At 35.7% G+C, this 17,348-nt stretch overlaps 1 protein-coding gene across 1 annotated transcript in view; it reads right to left on the bottom strand.

Moving 5' to 3' along the window:
• Positions 1-17,348, bottom strand: part of SPAG16 (sperm associated antigen 16) — a 1,095,878-nt gene that overhangs the window by 289,365 nt on the left and 789,165 nt on the right. The window contains 1 exon segment of the mRNA XM_056111979.1: positions 5,673-5,799. Within this exon segment, the coding sequence (XP_055967954.1) occupies positions 5,673-5,799 (127 nt within the window).

Here is a 17,348-nt window from a genome sequence, read left to right as displayed (position 1 = left end):
GAACACCTGAAGAATATGCCATTAGTACTCATCAATACACTGGCTTAGCTCTTCACATGCTACCTGTTTGAATGCAAGGTTCCATCCCAATGGAAAACCAGCAGGACTGTACTACTGTACAAGAAAGGAGACATCCACGACATTGGCAACTATCACCCGATCGGCTTATTGTCTTTCATCTACAAGCTGTTCACTCAAGTCATCATGAATAGGATTGGTAGAACACTAGATGAAGGATAACCATGGGAGCAAGCTGGGTTCCACAAAGGATTCAGCATAATTGACCATATCCGTATGATAACCAATCTCATTGAGGTTTCTCAGGAGTTCAAGATGCCCCTCTGTCTAACCTTCATTGATTTAAAGAAGGCCTTTGATTCTGTTGAGACGAAAGCAGTCATTGAAGCTCTAGCCAATCAGGGCATTCATACTCAACACATCAACATCTTCTGTGAGCTGTATTATAGATTCACTACCAGGATCTCACCATTCTGTAAAGAAGTGATCATTGATGTCAAGAGAGGCATTAGATTGGGTGATACCATTTCACCAAAACTCTTCATTGCCACCCTCAAGAACGTCATGCGATGACTGGAATGGGAAGGAATGGGAGTCAAGATAGATGGTTGACAACTCTACCACCTTCACTTTGCTGATGACATCATTCTAATAACACCAAACATTAGCCTAGTGGCATAAATGCTGGCTGACTATGACCATGAGTGTGGAAAGGTCAGACTGCAGCTGAATCTCATGAAGACAATGTTTATGAGAAACAATCTCGTTCTTGATGTTCCTTTTGCTCTCAACGGAACAAATATCTCTGAATGCAACAGTTATGTGTACCTAGGTCGAGAAGTCAACATGACAAATGACCTGGTACCTGAGTTGCACAGGATAAAGAGAGTGGCTTGGAATGCCTTCAAGAGCATCAAAGAAATAGCTAAGAGGACAAAGAACCTCTAGCTTCGGGCACATCTCTTCGATTCCACTGTTCTTCCTGAATTAACATAAGCCTCAGAGACCTGGGCCCTAGGATGAGAACGCTATTCGGGTATCCCAAAGAAGAATTGAAACTGCTATGCTTGGAATATCACATTTCACTCAAATGAGAGAAAGAATCCGGAGTTCCAAACTCCGTCGACAGTCAAGAGTCAGGGACGCTGTCTCATTTGCCAAGGCATCAAAAAATCAGATGGACTGAACACACAATGAGATTTGGAAATGAGCACTGGACTAGAGCTGTTACTGACTGAATTCCATGGTACATTAAAAGACCGCGTGGCTGCACACCTACAAGATGGTCATGCTACTTTTGTCAAGACCCGGAACTATCGGCTTGAGGCTTTTCATGTTCCTAGAATGAAAATATGCCATTGGGCTACACTAGCACATGGCAGGGACAAATGGAAACTTTACTAGTGCCTGCTCGAGCAAATTGATGATTAACGGGAAGTCAAGTGATCAAGTGATTTCTATTAAGAAACTGACTTTCCTAATAAAAATGTGGAATGTATGATTAAATACTTTATTGAAAATATGAAAGATGTTGTATATGTGATGGATCCAAAGTGTTTCTCTTGTTTACAAATATTTTTATTTTATTTTTACCTACTTTTGTGTGGTGATGGAGGGGACACACCTAGAAGTGTGTGGGACTTTCTCCTGAGTCCTCAAACAGGAATTGTTTCTGGCAAGTTTTTTTTGTGGGGCTCAGATCGTGTATTAAAGACTGAACTTGGATTGGCTGCAAGCAAAGCAAGTGACCTATCTGTTGTAGTATCTCTCTGGTACCAAATATTTTTATTTTAAAGCACACATTTTAGAATACTTATGTAAATTTTCAAGATGTAGTATACCTTAGTACATGTTTACTTTTATAAATTAAAAATGAAAGGATCTACTGCGAAGCTAATAGATAATGAGTCAAATTTGACATGTGGAAAGTTAGATAATATATTATAGGCCATAGTTTTAACTAGTGACTTGTATACCAATTTATTCCATGCTATGCCAAATATGTAGTAAAAATTAATTATAAAGATAAGTCATTGCATATAGGAAGAATTCTTTTTAGACAGCATGCTTCATAATTCAAAATGCTTTTCAATCAAACTGATCTATATAAATGAAGTAGACAATAAGAAATGTTTCTATGGCAATTATTTGGAATATCTAATAAATATTCACAGTCCCTGAGTTAAACATTGAGAGAATGGTATAAATATTTCTACATATATTATGTGATATTAAGTTAATGACACATGTATGTTTTGATGATTTCTCCTCAGGTCTAAGGGAATAATTGAGAGCAAACCAGAACCTTCTTTCGTATTAGTTAACTTGGGAGAGACAACATCTTAGGTTTATTTACTGCACAAGTATTTAATTCTTATAAACTTTCAACCAAAACATATGATTTGGTACAATTTATGTGAGTCCTTGATAAATGTAAATTGTCCAAAATTTAAATGAATTCTATTTTTTAAAAATGACTAGTGCATTTATAAAGAGATGTCAATTGAAATCACAGTTAGAGATGATTAAGTAAGATTTCATTTTATGTTCATTTAAAAATATTTTTATAACTGTCATTCTTTTAATTATCTTTTTCTGAGTGATTTTAGATTAGAATAGAGATATGGGTCCCTATTCTTTTTTTAATCTTGTTTGGGGATTCAGTTTATTCCTCTTAACTCTCTTGAGATAATAATAATTCACTTGTGACTTTTACCTTTCTGTTTATACCTTCATCAAATCTTGTGTTTGCTCTAGTTCCTTCCATTTTTTGATAGAGTTCAACCTTTCAAGTCATCACTGATTTCTTATTTTCCCCACAGAGAAACATTAATTTCTCTATCATTATTCAATGATATACAAAATGAGACCAATTTATGAAACATATAAAATTGAAATTAATTAATCCAGGTTCCTTAAAGAATGAGTCAAAGGAGTGGGGACGCCATGTAGAAATTATTTTCCTTCAAACTGATAAAGTGTTTTCATTACAAGAATCCCTAGGTCACATTATTTCCTCAATTATAGTTCTTAAAACTCTGCCCTTGGTTCTCACACCTTTATTAAAAATAGTGTATTACCAAGACCACTAAAATTATGGAGAGAAAAACTTAGCTTTATTGTGCCCAGGTCCTTAAGATGATATTGATTAGTGTGACTTTATGATAGATATTGGCATTTACTTAAATTCAGGTTTCTACCATTTGTGGAAAAAACTTGTAAACTGAACAGGACATTGAAAAGCAATAGCAACATACCTAATCACAACAGTGACTATATATAAAATATGTATAATAAATTTATATATAGAACATATAAAGATTTAATATAAAATATTCGTATATAAATATATCCTTATGTTTATATATTTATATTTATACTGTTGCTAGAATATCATTTCAAAACACCTTCTACTCAATTAAAACTTAAAATTTTAGAGTTCCAAATTTAAGAGCATGAATACATGAACGTTGGCTCAAATTAATTAAAAAGTACTTTTTAGACTTTGAGATAGTTTGTTATAGACATTACCTTAATGGAATTTTGTATATCAAAGTATATATAAAAATATTAACAAATGTGTATTATAATTCAGTTCTCATGGATGGCATATTTGTTCTGGAACATGTTTACTTCTTTAATTCTGATAGATTGAAAAGTGTTTTAATTGAAGGATATTTCTTAAAACATTTTTAAAGAAGACCTTGTGTGTATGGTTAGGTTACTATATCAAACTAAACAAAATGCAACTTAAAGCTCATTTAGAAGTTACATGTACTATACTAAACTATATTTTCAATGGCAAAATTACAAAACCATTACCACAAAACACATCATCTCATGAGTTATTATTATCACATTATACTTTATGAACTACAGAATTCAGAATTCATAATGGGTTTAAAAAATATTTCTTTGTAATGTAGTTCCGTTTCAAAATCTTAACATCTCCACAGCATCCAACTATTGTAAATAAATTTCAACTACCTTTAAAATTCTGAAAACATAACAAAGCTAAAATATACATACTTGTAAAGTAATCTTATCCAATCACAATTTGTGTTCTATGCAAACGCTACCATTACAAATAGGGCTCAGGAAGTAGAATTAGGGCAAGGGAACCTGACCCAGGCTCCTTCCTTGGCACTGCCTGGCCCATGTCTGATATACTTTGGAGCCCCTGAGTACCACAAAGTTTTCTCTGGAGGTTCCAGCCATTGCAGGGCGTGAGCAGCACTATGTTCATAGCTCTTGAGAATGAGCCATTTTAGATGGACAGTGAAGAACATTTGGTGGTGGTTAAACTGCTACACAATTATAAAAATGATGAAATTTTGATGTAAAATGCTTGTGTAATTGTAAAAAGATGCTAAATAATATAAAAATAGATTACGGTCACGGTTCACAGTTCTCCCGTTGTTCATCGATTTGCTCGAGCAGGCCCAATAACATCTCCATCAAGAGACTTGTTGCTACTGTGTTTGGCATATCGAATACGTCACGGATAGCTTGCCAGGCTCTGCCATGCGGGCAAGATACTCTCGGTAGCTTGCCAGGCTCTCCGAGAGGGGAGGAGGAATCGAACTCGGGTCGGCCATGTTGGCTGCGTGCAAGGCAAACGCCCTACTGCTGTGCTATCGCTCAAGCCCAGAAATACGTTACAATGAATAAAAATACTTAATATTAGCAGCCAGTGATAGCACAGAGGGTAGGGTTTTGCTTGCAAATGATCTATCTAGGTTAGATCCCCAGTGCCCCAATAAGTTCCCCTGAGTACAAAGGAATCCCTGAGCATCACTGGGTTTATCCTCCAAAGAAAAATAAATAAATAAGCAAAAGGAATATTATTTACAAGATCTGGAGAGTAAGGATAAATTTTTAAATTAACAAGCTAAAATATTTCCCTTCCTTATTTCCTTCCTTCCTTCCTTCCTTCCTTCCTTCCTTCCTTCCTTCCTTCCTCCCTTCCTCCCTCCCTCCCTCCCTCCCTCCCTCCCTCCCTCCCTCCCTTGCTTCATTCCGTCACCTCTTCCCATTTTTTCTTTCTTGCTTTTATTCTTTCTTCCTTTTCTCCCCTCTCCTTCCCTCCATACCTCCCGCCCTCCCTCCCTCCCTGCCTCCCCATCCTTTTTTACTTCCTTTTGCCATATTCACCATTGCTCAAGACTTCCTCATCTCATTGCTCAGGGATCATTCCAAGTAGGGTGTAAGAGACCATAAATGATGCTGGGTATCACGTCCATGTTACATGCAAGGTAACAGTCCTACCCCATGTAGTGTCCCTCTGGCACTCTCAATTCCATTTTTGCCAAATTTTACTCATCTCCACTCTCAGCTATTTTATTTTCAGAAACCCTAACTTACATGCCTTCAATAGTTACTCCAAGGGATGAAGACACCAAGATTTTGCATGGAACTCATTTTTCATATTAATACACCTTACCTCCTCTATTATTTCTCTCCTTAAATATATGATAAATGTAATGACTTGCGAGATGGCAAATGTTATATAAAATGACAAAATATAATGCATGCAACATATTCTAATATAGTATGGAAATTTACACAAGGAAAATGGCAAAATGCAGAAATGAAGATAATTTCTGAATCAATATTAAAGATGTTTTGGTGACAGATCATGAGGAAGATCTTACCTGTTGGACTAAAGTTCACCTCATTGCTAGGACTTGGGCCCACATCAATGGATACAATTGGTAAGAGCTTCCGAAAGTCCCATAGCTTTATAACACCAAAGGCATCGCTGGATGCTATCATGTGACCCTTTAAAGAAGAAAAGTATATTTATAAATATATATTTTTATCACATAGACATAAACTCATACATAATACATAAAGGTGATAAGTGCCACTATTTTAATTTAAATTTAACTTTAAATCCTAACTAAAATTTTGGAGGTGATTTTTCAAGAAATCAATTTGATATTTTAATCCGATGAAGATATATAATAAATGCATTCCCTATTTAGTTGTATTAATACAATAAATATCTATGTACATATGTCATGCTTAATCTATAGATTAAATAGTACATATATGAAATGATTGCTCTGAATGTATGCTCATTTTGTATGCTTGTGAGCATACAAAGAGCAATAAAACAACTTTTTTCTCCCAATAGATCACAGTGAGATATACAGTTACAAATTTTTTTATGATTGGGTTTCAACAGCCATCTCTTCATTCTACATTTTCCACCACCAATTTCCCCAGTTTCACTGATTCAGTTTTTTTTTTAATTTTTTATTTGTAAAACACCATGTGGTACAGTTGTTGACCTTACAAGTTTTTGTACTTGGGTTTCAGACATACAATGGTCGAGTACCCATCCCTCCACCAGTGCCCATTCTCTACCACCAATGACCCCAGTAACCCTCCCACCTCTCCCATACATCCATCCCATCCCATCTCTGTGGCAGGGCATTCCCTTTTGTTCTCTCTCTCCTTTTGTTTGCTAAGGTTTGCAAAAGAGGCATTGAGTGGCAAACATGTTTGGTCTATGGTCTACTTTCAGCATGCATCTCCTATCCTGGGAGAATCCCACCCCCCAAACCCTTTACTTGGTGTTCCCTTCTCTTTCTGAGCTGCCCTTTCCCATAAGCATCTGCGAGTGGTCTTCAAGCCATGGAGTAAACCTCCTGTAATTTATCTCAACTATTCTAGGATGTTAGTCTCCCATTTTGTTATTTTATATTCCCCAGATGAATGCAATCTTTCTATGTCTGTCCCTCTCTTTCTGACTCATTTCACCTAGCATGATACTTTCCATGTACTACCATTTGTATATAAATTTCATGACTTCATCTTTTCTAACAGCTGCATAGTACTCCATTGTACAGATGTACCAAAGTTTTGTTAACCAGTCATCTGTTCTCGGGCACTTGGGTTTTTTCCAGATTTTTACTATTGTGAAAACTGCAGCAATGAACATAGAAGTGCAGATGTCACTTTGGCTATACTTTTTTTTGCCTCTCAAGGATATATTCCCAGGAGTGCTATTGCTAGATCAAATGGGAGCTCAATTTCTAATTTTTTGAGAATCGTCCGTACTGTTTCCCAAAAGGACTGGACCAGTCGGCATTCCCACCATCAGTGAAGGAGAGTCCCTTTCTCACCACATCTGTGCCAACACCAGTTGCCCCAGTTCTTTTGGATGTGGGCCAGTCTCTGTGATATGAGGTGATATCTCATTGTTGTTTTGATATGCAGCTCCCTGATAATTAGTGATGTAGAGTTTTTTCTCATGTGCCTTTTAGCCATTCAGATTTCTTCTTTGAGAAAGTTTCTGTTCTTTTCATTACCCCGTTTTTTGATGGGGTTGGATGTTTTCTTCTTGTGGAGTTCAACCAGTAATTTACATATCCTTGATATCAATCTCTTATCAGATTAGTATTGGGTGAATATTCTTTGCCATTCTGTAGATTGTCTTTGTATTCTGGTCACTATATCTTTTGAGTTGCAGAAGCTTCTTAATTTAAGATAGTCCAATTTGTTTATCTATGTTTCCACTTGGTTGGTCAGTGAAGTGTCATCTTTGAAGATACTGTTAGCCTCAATATCGTGAAGGGTTTTGCCGACCTTGTTTTCAATGTATCTTATAGATTTTGGCCTGATGTTGAGACCTTTAATCCATTTTGATCTGACTTTTGTGCATGGTGTTAGGTAGAGGTCTAAGCCCATTTTTTTGTATGTGGTTGTCCAGTTATGCCAGCACCATTTGTTGAAGAGGCTTTCCTTGTTCCACTTCACATATCTCGCTCCTTTATCAAAGATAAGATGTTCATACATTTGGGGTTGTATTTACTGATATTCCACCCTGTTCCATTGGCCTGCGGCCCTGCCTTTGTAACAGTTCCATGCTGTTTTAGTTATTACTGCTTTGTAGTAGAGTTTAAGGTTGGAGATGGTAAGGCCTCCCCACGTCTTTTGCCCAAGAATTTCTTTAGCTATTTCAACCTATTGATCTATTTCTTGGAAGAATTTCATGGGTATCCTTATAGGGATCACATTGAATCTGTATAAAGATTTGGGGAGTATTGTCATTCTGACAATGTTAATTCTTCCTATCCACGAGCAGGGGATATGATTTCATTTCCTCGTGTCCTCTTTTATTTCATGGAGTAGCGTTTTGTACTTTTCTTTGTAGAGGTCCTTTACCTCGTTAGTTAGGCTGATTGTGAGGTATTTAATTTTCTGGGGCAAGATTGTGAATGGGATTATTTTGTTCTTGTCACTTTCCTCTTTCTCATTATTTGTGTATAGGAAGGCCATGGATTTTGGGGCACTAATTTTATAGCCTGCAACTTTACTGTACAAGTCTATTGTTTGTAGTAGTTTCTTTGTAGAGGATTTGGGGTTCTCATAGCCTCTCATGATATAGTATCATATATATCATCTGCGAATAGTGAGAGCTTGATTTCTTCCTTTCCTATCTGGGTGCCTTTAAAGTCTTTTTCTTGCCTAAACACTGTTGGTTTCAGTTTCTGGATTCATTTTGCTACTCTGTGTCTCTTGATTGGTGCATTTAGACCACTGATATTGAGAGATATTATTGTCATGGGGTTTTGTGGCATCTTTCTGTAGGGGTTGGTTGTGCTTATAAGTATTTTCTTTCTTATCTTACAGGAGCCCCTTTAATCATTGTTTTAGATTTGTTTTGAGTCTATGAAGTTCCTGAGCTGTTGTATATCTACAAACTGGTGTATAGTTCCATCGAGTTTGAGTGAATGTTTAGCTGGATAAAGTATTCTTGGTGAGGTGTTCAGTTCATTGAGTTTTTTCACTATATCCAACCATTGTCTTAGGGATTATAGGGTTTCCTCTGATAGGTCTGCTGTAAATCTAAGGGGTGCTTCTTTGTATGTTATTTCCTTCTTTGACCTTACTGCTTGCAGTATTGTGTTTCTGTCCACAGCATCCATCATTCTGACTATGATATGCCTTGGAATGATTTTATTAAGGTCTCTTTTAGCTGGCACCCTTCTCGCTCCTTGGAATATCTATGTCTGCATTCTTTAACTCTGGAAACTTTTCAGCAATTATTTCTTTGATTGTGGCTTTTCATTGGGTTTGCCTCCCTGTCCTTCTTGCACTCCAATGATTCTAATTTCGTTCCTCTTGGTGTCATCCCCTAGGTCTCTGATTCTCCTAAGAGCTATTTTGAGGTCTTTTCCCATTATTTGTTGTTCCCTATGTGGTTTCTGTTGCTCATCTTCAAGCTCACTGATCCTGTCTTCAGCTGTATTCATCTTACTGCTGAGGGCACCTACTGAGTTTTTAATTTTGTCTACTGAATCCTTTATTTGTGACACTTCTTTTTGTAGCTTTTTAAAAATTTCTGCTCTCGTTTATTCCTATATTTTCTCTACTATCCATTCTATTGTTTCTTTCATTTTTCATTTAGTTTTCTGGATATCTCCTCCATAGATTCTTTGAGTAGTTCCTTGAACATCCTCTGCATTTCATCTCAGAATTCTTTATCAGAGAGAGCATATTTGTGAATAACCCTGGTTTCTCTGGTTCAGACTCCAGGGTAATCTTGGGAGGGATATGGGACAATTTTCCACCATACTAATAACATTCGGTTGCACTCAAACCCCTACAGCTGACACCATGCCTCAAGTTTAAATAGTCTATATTTTCTGGAGCATGGGGCCGCATTTGCGGCCACAGGACAGTTCCAAACTCTATAATTCTGATACCCCAGTAGGAGCACACCAGATTGGATGGGAATATAATGTAGAAGACAACTAATCTTAAAAAAACTAGAATTTCAAAAAAAAAAAAAACAAGAACAGTAATACAAAGGCTCAATCAACCACAATAGTTTAGTAATCCCTCAGACAATAACTTCAAATCCCCGTGGTGAAATACAACAAATTTTCTCTTATTGAAGTATTCTTGATCATTCTTTTAGTCATGTACTGGTAATAAGAAATATAAAATGAATTACCGTGGGGCTTTTATGGGGGAAGGCTTGAGGGGTGGTTGGGAAAATGGAACAATGGTGGGGAAAAGGTTACAGTGGTGGTTGGATTGGTGTTGACATATTGAATGTCTATAACAAATCATCATCAACAGGATAGTGAATAGAGTATTTGCCCTGCACTTGGCCAACCTGGGTTCCATTTGCAGCATCCTCTATGGACCCCTGAACACCATCAGAAGTAATTCCTGAATGTAGAGCCAGTAGCCTTTGAGGATAACTGGATGTGACCCAAAAGTTAAAAAAAAATCACTATGAACAATTTTGTAAACCCTGGTACTTAAAATAAAGTGGGAAAATGAAATAAAACTGTAAAAAGTTTAAATAAAAATGTTCATGATATTTTATGTGATTAGAGTATCTTATATTTCTTAAATGCTGTTACTCATTTTTCAAGTTTCACATTGTCACATAAAATTTCTTGTTTCAAGATGCCCTCTTGAACATCCCTCTTCCATTTTCCCTTTACAACAAAACTGCTTTACAGACTGATTATGCAGTGAAATATTTGAAGCAAAAGTATTTTGTGGTCAAACTGCCTTTCAAAGAGTTCTGAGAAGTCATACAACAACTTTGTAAAACATCTTTTGAGAACATAATGGATTCTAATTGGAAGTTAATCTGGATGCAGTTTTCACCAGAGGTCATCAATGGACTTGATCTGCTTTTTCTGTGTTCTATGAACTAAAAACAATTTTTTGTTTGGTTGTTTTTTGTTTGATTGTTTTGTGTCCCTTTTAATACTCAGTGTCCTCAGGGACATATCTGGAGATACTGAGCCTCGTGATATGGATCTGCCAGTTCTGTGTTCAGGCCCTGCAATATGATGTTGTCCTGGCATAGAGCTACTGTAAATCAGGTAACTGCTCTTGGTGATGGGCCTAAGATATTTGTTTCATAGAATCAGATTTACGACCTTACATGAGCTATTACCTAAAAACAATCTGAAATCATTTTTAATGCTACTAAATGTTGCAATTTAGAAAATGCATTAGAATGCAAAATTAATTCTATTATTTGGAAAATGAAAACAAATATTTAAGTAAATTTAATATCTTTATAATCCGTTTTTACTGGAGTGAAAGGATCAATACATGGCAGATAAAAAGACATCAATACTTATCAAATGATTTCAATGATTCAAGTACTGTGCTCAACATATAATAAAGTAATATTATTTTAGAACAATTTTGAATGATAAACCTCAATTTGCTAGATTTTCCATATTCCAGGTACTCAAGGAGCCACTCATTATGGTCAAATGATGTAACGCATAAAATGATAAAAATAACTTTGTATTCAGATTTGAAAACTGAAAAACAGTGGTTAAAGGATAATTTAATGTTATACTTCCAGTTAGAGATGAATGTTCCTATTTCAGTTCCTAGAACACAGCAGAACTGAAAAGAAATATTTGTAAGGGACCACAGTGATAGTATAGGTGTTAAGATATATGCCTTTCACCTTGGTCAACTCTAATTCGATATTCTACAGTACCTGGCCCTATGAATACCACTGAGATGGTCAGGTAATCCCACCATTGCACTGTACCATAGGATCTAATTCATTGCACTGCATGGTCCTTAGAGCATCAAGAAGGTGTGACACCCCCCCAAAAGCAAGCAATAATACAGTAGAGTAATATAAAAGCAAATTCATTTTGTCTAGACTTCTGAAATTATATTGGAATACAATTTATATTCATTAGAAATATGAGTCAAGGATTACAAAAATTTTCACCCTTTTGAAACTTGTAAATCCTCCTTCTGGTCTAGAATTTACTTCAAATTTATGAGAAAACTTAACTGAGTACTCTTGATAAATAAATGGACATCATTTATGGCATTTTAGATATTAATAATCTGGTAGGAAAAATCAAACTTTGTTGAAGATTTAAAAATTGCCCAAGGCAACTTTCATGCTAAGAGAAGACTGACATGCCAGGGTCCTGAATGGAGTTCCAAATGTAGATATTAGAAAGCAAAGGAGAAAAATAGAAAAGTGGAAGGCCATTGAGCTCATTTATTATAGAGCTATTTGTGGGTGGGGTCCACGGTCTCTTTCAGAGCAGTGCTCACAAAATCAAAGGAAACCTTGACCAATCTGGTTTGATGCCAGGCTCCAGAATGAGTTATTCTTGGTCCTTGTGTTGGCAGGACCACCCAGACCTGTCTGGTGATACTTGGGGCCTTCAAGGAATCTAGCTAAAGATGCTCTGGGGGATTATCTGATGCTCTAGATCAAACCTGAGTTGGCCACAGGTCATGCAAGGCTTGTACACCTTAGCCTCTTCACTATCTGTCTGGCTCCAGGAAGAACTGTAGCACTGTAGCACTGTCCTCCCATTGTTCATCGATTTGCTTGAGCTGGCCCAGTAACGTCTCCGTTGTGAGACTTGTTACTGTGTTTGGTATATCGAATACGTCATGGGTAGCTTGCCAGACTTTGCCATGCGGGTGAGATACTCTCGGTAGCTTGCTGGGCTCTCTCTCTCCAAGAGGGGTGGAGGAATCCAACTCAGGTTGGCTGAGTTGGCCGCATGCAAGGCAAACACCCTACTGCTGTGCTATCACTCCATCCCAGCTCTGGGAAATTATTTATAATTTAAATATGTATTTAAAATAATTTTTATAAACTATAAATACTAATTTCTTGGTATTTTGGGGGGATTTTGTTTTGATTTTATTGGCCACACTCCGCTATGCCCAGTGCTTATTCCTGGCTCTATACTCAGGAATCACACCTGGTAAGTGACTATATGTAGTACTAGGACAGAACCTGGGTTGATTAAGAAGAACTATGTATCGTACTAGGGATAGAAGCTGGGCAAGCAGCACTTTACCCATTGTACTATTTCTCTAATCAAAACCAATATTAAACAAATATATTTTATGCTTTATGCATTTTTTTAAAAAACAGAATTTTATCAAGCCTGGCCAATAACATTATTTTCAGGGTGAAGGGGTTATGTTTTAGGTAGAATGATAAATATCACATAGAATTAAAATTTTCTTTGATAATAATTTCATCTTTAGATTGGGAAAAAATACATAGAATACTAATTTATGATGGAAAACACAGGTCATAACTGTATTGTTGATAACATTTATTTTCTTTAATTTTTTCTATCTTCTTTTGGGGTCAATTTAAGTAAGAAAAAATTATTCTGAAAATTCATGGCTAAATAATGGTGTATAGAATATTACCTTCTCAAAGAGTTATACTGCACACTGAAAACTTAAATGGATGATTGCATTTCAAACATGCATGCATGAGCACATAATACAGGAATTCTTATTTAGCAGTAGTCTCAGGATCTCAATCACACAGACATTCAGTAAACAATTGCAGTATGAATGAGCACCCAAAGTGAGCTATTTATCAGTTCATTAAAATAACAATTATAGAAACAATGTAAAACATGAAAAATATTATGCCCCAAAGTGGTAATGCTAATTTAAAGTATAAAAAGTAGTTTGTTTTAAATCAACTTTAGTTTTTATGGGAGTTTTAGTTCATGAAAAGGATCAGGAAAAGTTCAAAGATTTTTCATTTTAGTTTGATCAGATACAAGGCATTCTCCATGAATAAAATCTATAGAATAGGTATATTTGTTTTAATGGATGAAATTGCACTGATATATTATAATTACCTAGAGACCAAAGTTTATGTTATGGTGCATCGAGTCTTTACATTCTGTAGGTTAGACACATGTGTAAAACTTCATTCTCATTATGATATTATAAGGGTATTTTTTATTCTCCTAAACAGATGTGTTTAGGTTTGTTTGCCAAAATACTTTCCAAAGATTCTGTACCACTCTGCATCACCACGAGTATAGAACACAAGTTCCCTTTGCTGGTATTCTTCCCAGTATTTTGGTCATCAGTGCTCTGGATTTTGGCCATTTTAATATGTGTACTAGTATCTTATTGTTTTAATTTGCATCTCCCTGATGGCATATGATTTGAAGCATCTTTTCAAAGGCTTACTTACCATCTGTGTTTTGTCTTTGGTGAGGGATCTGTTAGGCCTCTGGTCTATTTTTAATTGTTTTTTTTGTTTGTTTGTTTTCCTAGTTTTGAGTTTTAAGAGTTCTTTGTACAGTTTGAATAACAGCCTTCTATCAGATGTTTGTTTTGCAAATATTTTCTCACATTCTGTGGCTTATTTTCTCATTCTCTTGATATTATCTTTCACAGAGAGGTTTTGAATTTTCATGAAATCTAGCTTATGAATTATTTCTTTCATGAATCATGGCTTTAATATCACATCTCAAATAACACTGCCATACACTAGGGCATCTAGAGTTTCTCTTACAGAAGATTTTTAGTTTCATATTTTTAAGTTTGGAAATCATTTGACATTCTATTGTGAAATCCTCTGTGTTTAGATTAATCTCTTATTTTCATTTTTGCAATTATATGTATGACTGTTCTAGCATCATATATTGAAAAGGCATAGCTCAATGTTAATGCCTTTTGCTCTTTTATTAAAAATGTGATAGTTCCCGGCCCGCTCGTCAACCTGACTCTCACCCCCACAGTGTGCCTCTGGATACCATCTTAGCGTACCAACAGCCCTGGTCCAGAGACAAAGCAAGGAGTCCTAGAAGACACCACAGAACCAGAGATCTCTCCAGGCCCCATACCAAGCCATTTTCAGTGGGTTACCCCAGATACAGCAGTTATACTCTCTCTGTCTACTCCAGATGGAATCCTGGCAACCAAGAAATTCCATAAGCAAGGCCCAGGTAAGTGGGTTCCAGAATTAAATCTCCATGCCGCATGGCAGCAGAGGCCCCAGATGTCCCTCCCTATCCACTCACTGGCCTGGCTATCGCCCACAATGTGCCTCTGGATGTCATCTTAGCGCACCAACAGCCATGGTCCGGAGATGCCCAGTTAAATCCCAAAATGGACTAGTGCTCTACAGAAATGTCTCTGGAACCCAACCACTTACAATCTAAGATTCCAGAAATGTGTGGCCATGGCACCCAAGATATTGAAAATGGGTAATGAACAATAAATGATCTAGCATCTGCTCTGGGCAGGCAGACTAGAATGGTGGTGGGAAAATTCAAGCAAAACATAATGCCCCAGTGTAGAGAGAGAATACTGGGGAAATTGCCTGCCATGGAGGCAGGGTGAGGACTGGGATGGGGGGGTATAGTGGGGGCACTGGTGGTGGAAATTGTGCACTAGTGGAGGGATGGGTGTTGGATCATTGTAGGCTGAATCTTGAACATGAAAGCTTTGTAACTGTAGCTCGCGGTGATTCAATTAAAAAAAATGTAATGTGGCATTGATACCCAATTCAATCAGCTTAATCAATGGCTGAAAAAAACAGTACTCCTACATTTAAATAAATAAATAAAATGTGCCCAGTGCTACAGTGATGGCAAGGATCAAAATGAGAGTACAGCAGGTAAGTTGCTTGCCTTGCACATGGCTGACTAGAGTTCTATATCCACCATTCCATATGGTACTGAGTCCTGCCAAATGTTATCCTTGGGCACAAAGCCAGAAGTAAGCCTTGAGTACCACCAGGTGTTATCACAAAACAACAACAACAACAACAACAACTAAATTGTGATGAAATAGTTTTTTTGGGGACTAGTTCATTGATCTATTTTGTTCTTTCTTTTATCAATTCTACTTTCTTGACAAATGGAACTTTATACTAAGAAGTATAAAGTATACTACTTTATACTGTATACGCTTGAAGTCAATAGTATACATTCTAGAAATGTTATTCACCATTAATAAGATTTGTCTATTCTATGTCTATTACAATTCAAAATAGTTAACATAATCTTCTCAATATACACAAAATAATCTTCTAAATATTATCCATAATTGCATTGGCTCTGTCTATAGACTAACTTGGGAAGAACTAATATATGAAGAGGTTGGTCAATGTCCTTTATTCTTAACCATGAAGCAGTGTTTATTTATTCATTTACTTTCTATTTAATTCATCAGAGTTTTATAGATCTTGTTACATAAATTTTATAAATATGTTATTGTGCATAGCTAAATATTTATTTTATGAAGAAAACTATACAAATAATATGAATCTTGTCACTTCTTTACCTTTCTGCTATACAGAAAAGCAATTGAGTTTGCACATTAACTTTGTATCTTCCAAATATACTTAAGGAGATCTTACTTTTTAAAAAATTAATCTTATATTATTTTGCACATAGACAGTCATGTCATACATAAGATAGGTTCTTTTTCCTTATCAATTTGTATAACTTTTACTTCCATCTCTTGACTTCTTGCATTATCTTACATATAAGGTAAAGTTTAAGGAGATCAAATGACTTAAACCTATATCGGTAGAATGATTTGAAATGAGGATTGAAATATGTGTGTCTGATTGCAGAGCCACAACATTCTACTTTATATTTCTTTAAACACATAGCATAATATTATACTAATATTTATCAATGCAAGCACATTCCAGTATTTGGTTACATTCAAACAATTCAATAATTCAGTTCAATATTGTCACAGAATTTTCCTTACAATATCTTTTATTAGATAGGCTGTATAAACATGGGAAAGTAATAATTCTTTATTATTAGATTAATAGATATGTCATACCTATATATACACATATACGAATTGTTATATATTTTTATGTAATTATGTATATGTATAACATGATTGTAACCACTGTTAATTATGCTATTACATTTAATTATTGCAAAGGTGTTTCCAAGGACTATTAATGATTTGGGAAAACATGTCTAAGTACTTCAATAAAAGGGCAGCAAGCAAAATTGGTTTTCATCATCTGATTTATAGACACAGATATGTTAAAAATAAAACTGTTAATTTTACATAACCAACAATTACGTCTAGATGTCAAGAATGATCTCCTTAATATTTTTCTTTATGTTTTGTAATTTCAAAATTTTATGAAATTAGCATACATTATACTGTAAAATATAATTAAGTGACTAATAAAATAAAGACATTGTGCACAATACCTGTCAAATGAGTCTAAGTTTCACTTCCTAAAATTCTACTATGTAAAATGGGCAAGAAAGAGGGGTCATCAAGCAAATGGCAGAAACATTAAGCCCTAGAAACATCAGCTGCTTTCAATATGTGGAAGTAATGACCTGCAACTTGGTATTAAGGTATAACTATAATAAAATGTTTAGGCTCATTAGGAGGAAAATTAGTATTTCAAACATTTTTAGTACTGATACATTAGCATGTCTCTTAGGACAGGCCTTTGCAGCATTAAGCACTAGCTTATTACACCATTTCCTCAGTACCCAAATGACACAAATAAGGCAAAGAAATGATGG

This window comes from Sorex fumeus, unplaced genomic scaffold (assembly GCF_029834395.1).
Source record: "Sorex fumeus unplaced genomic scaffold, SorFum_2.1 ptg000014l, whole genome shotgun sequence".
Taxonomy (NCBI): domain Eukaryota; kingdom Metazoa; phylum Chordata; class Mammalia; order Eulipotyphla; family Soricidae; genus Sorex; species Sorex fumeus.
This window is presented reverse-complemented; position numbering and strand designations above follow the sequence as displayed.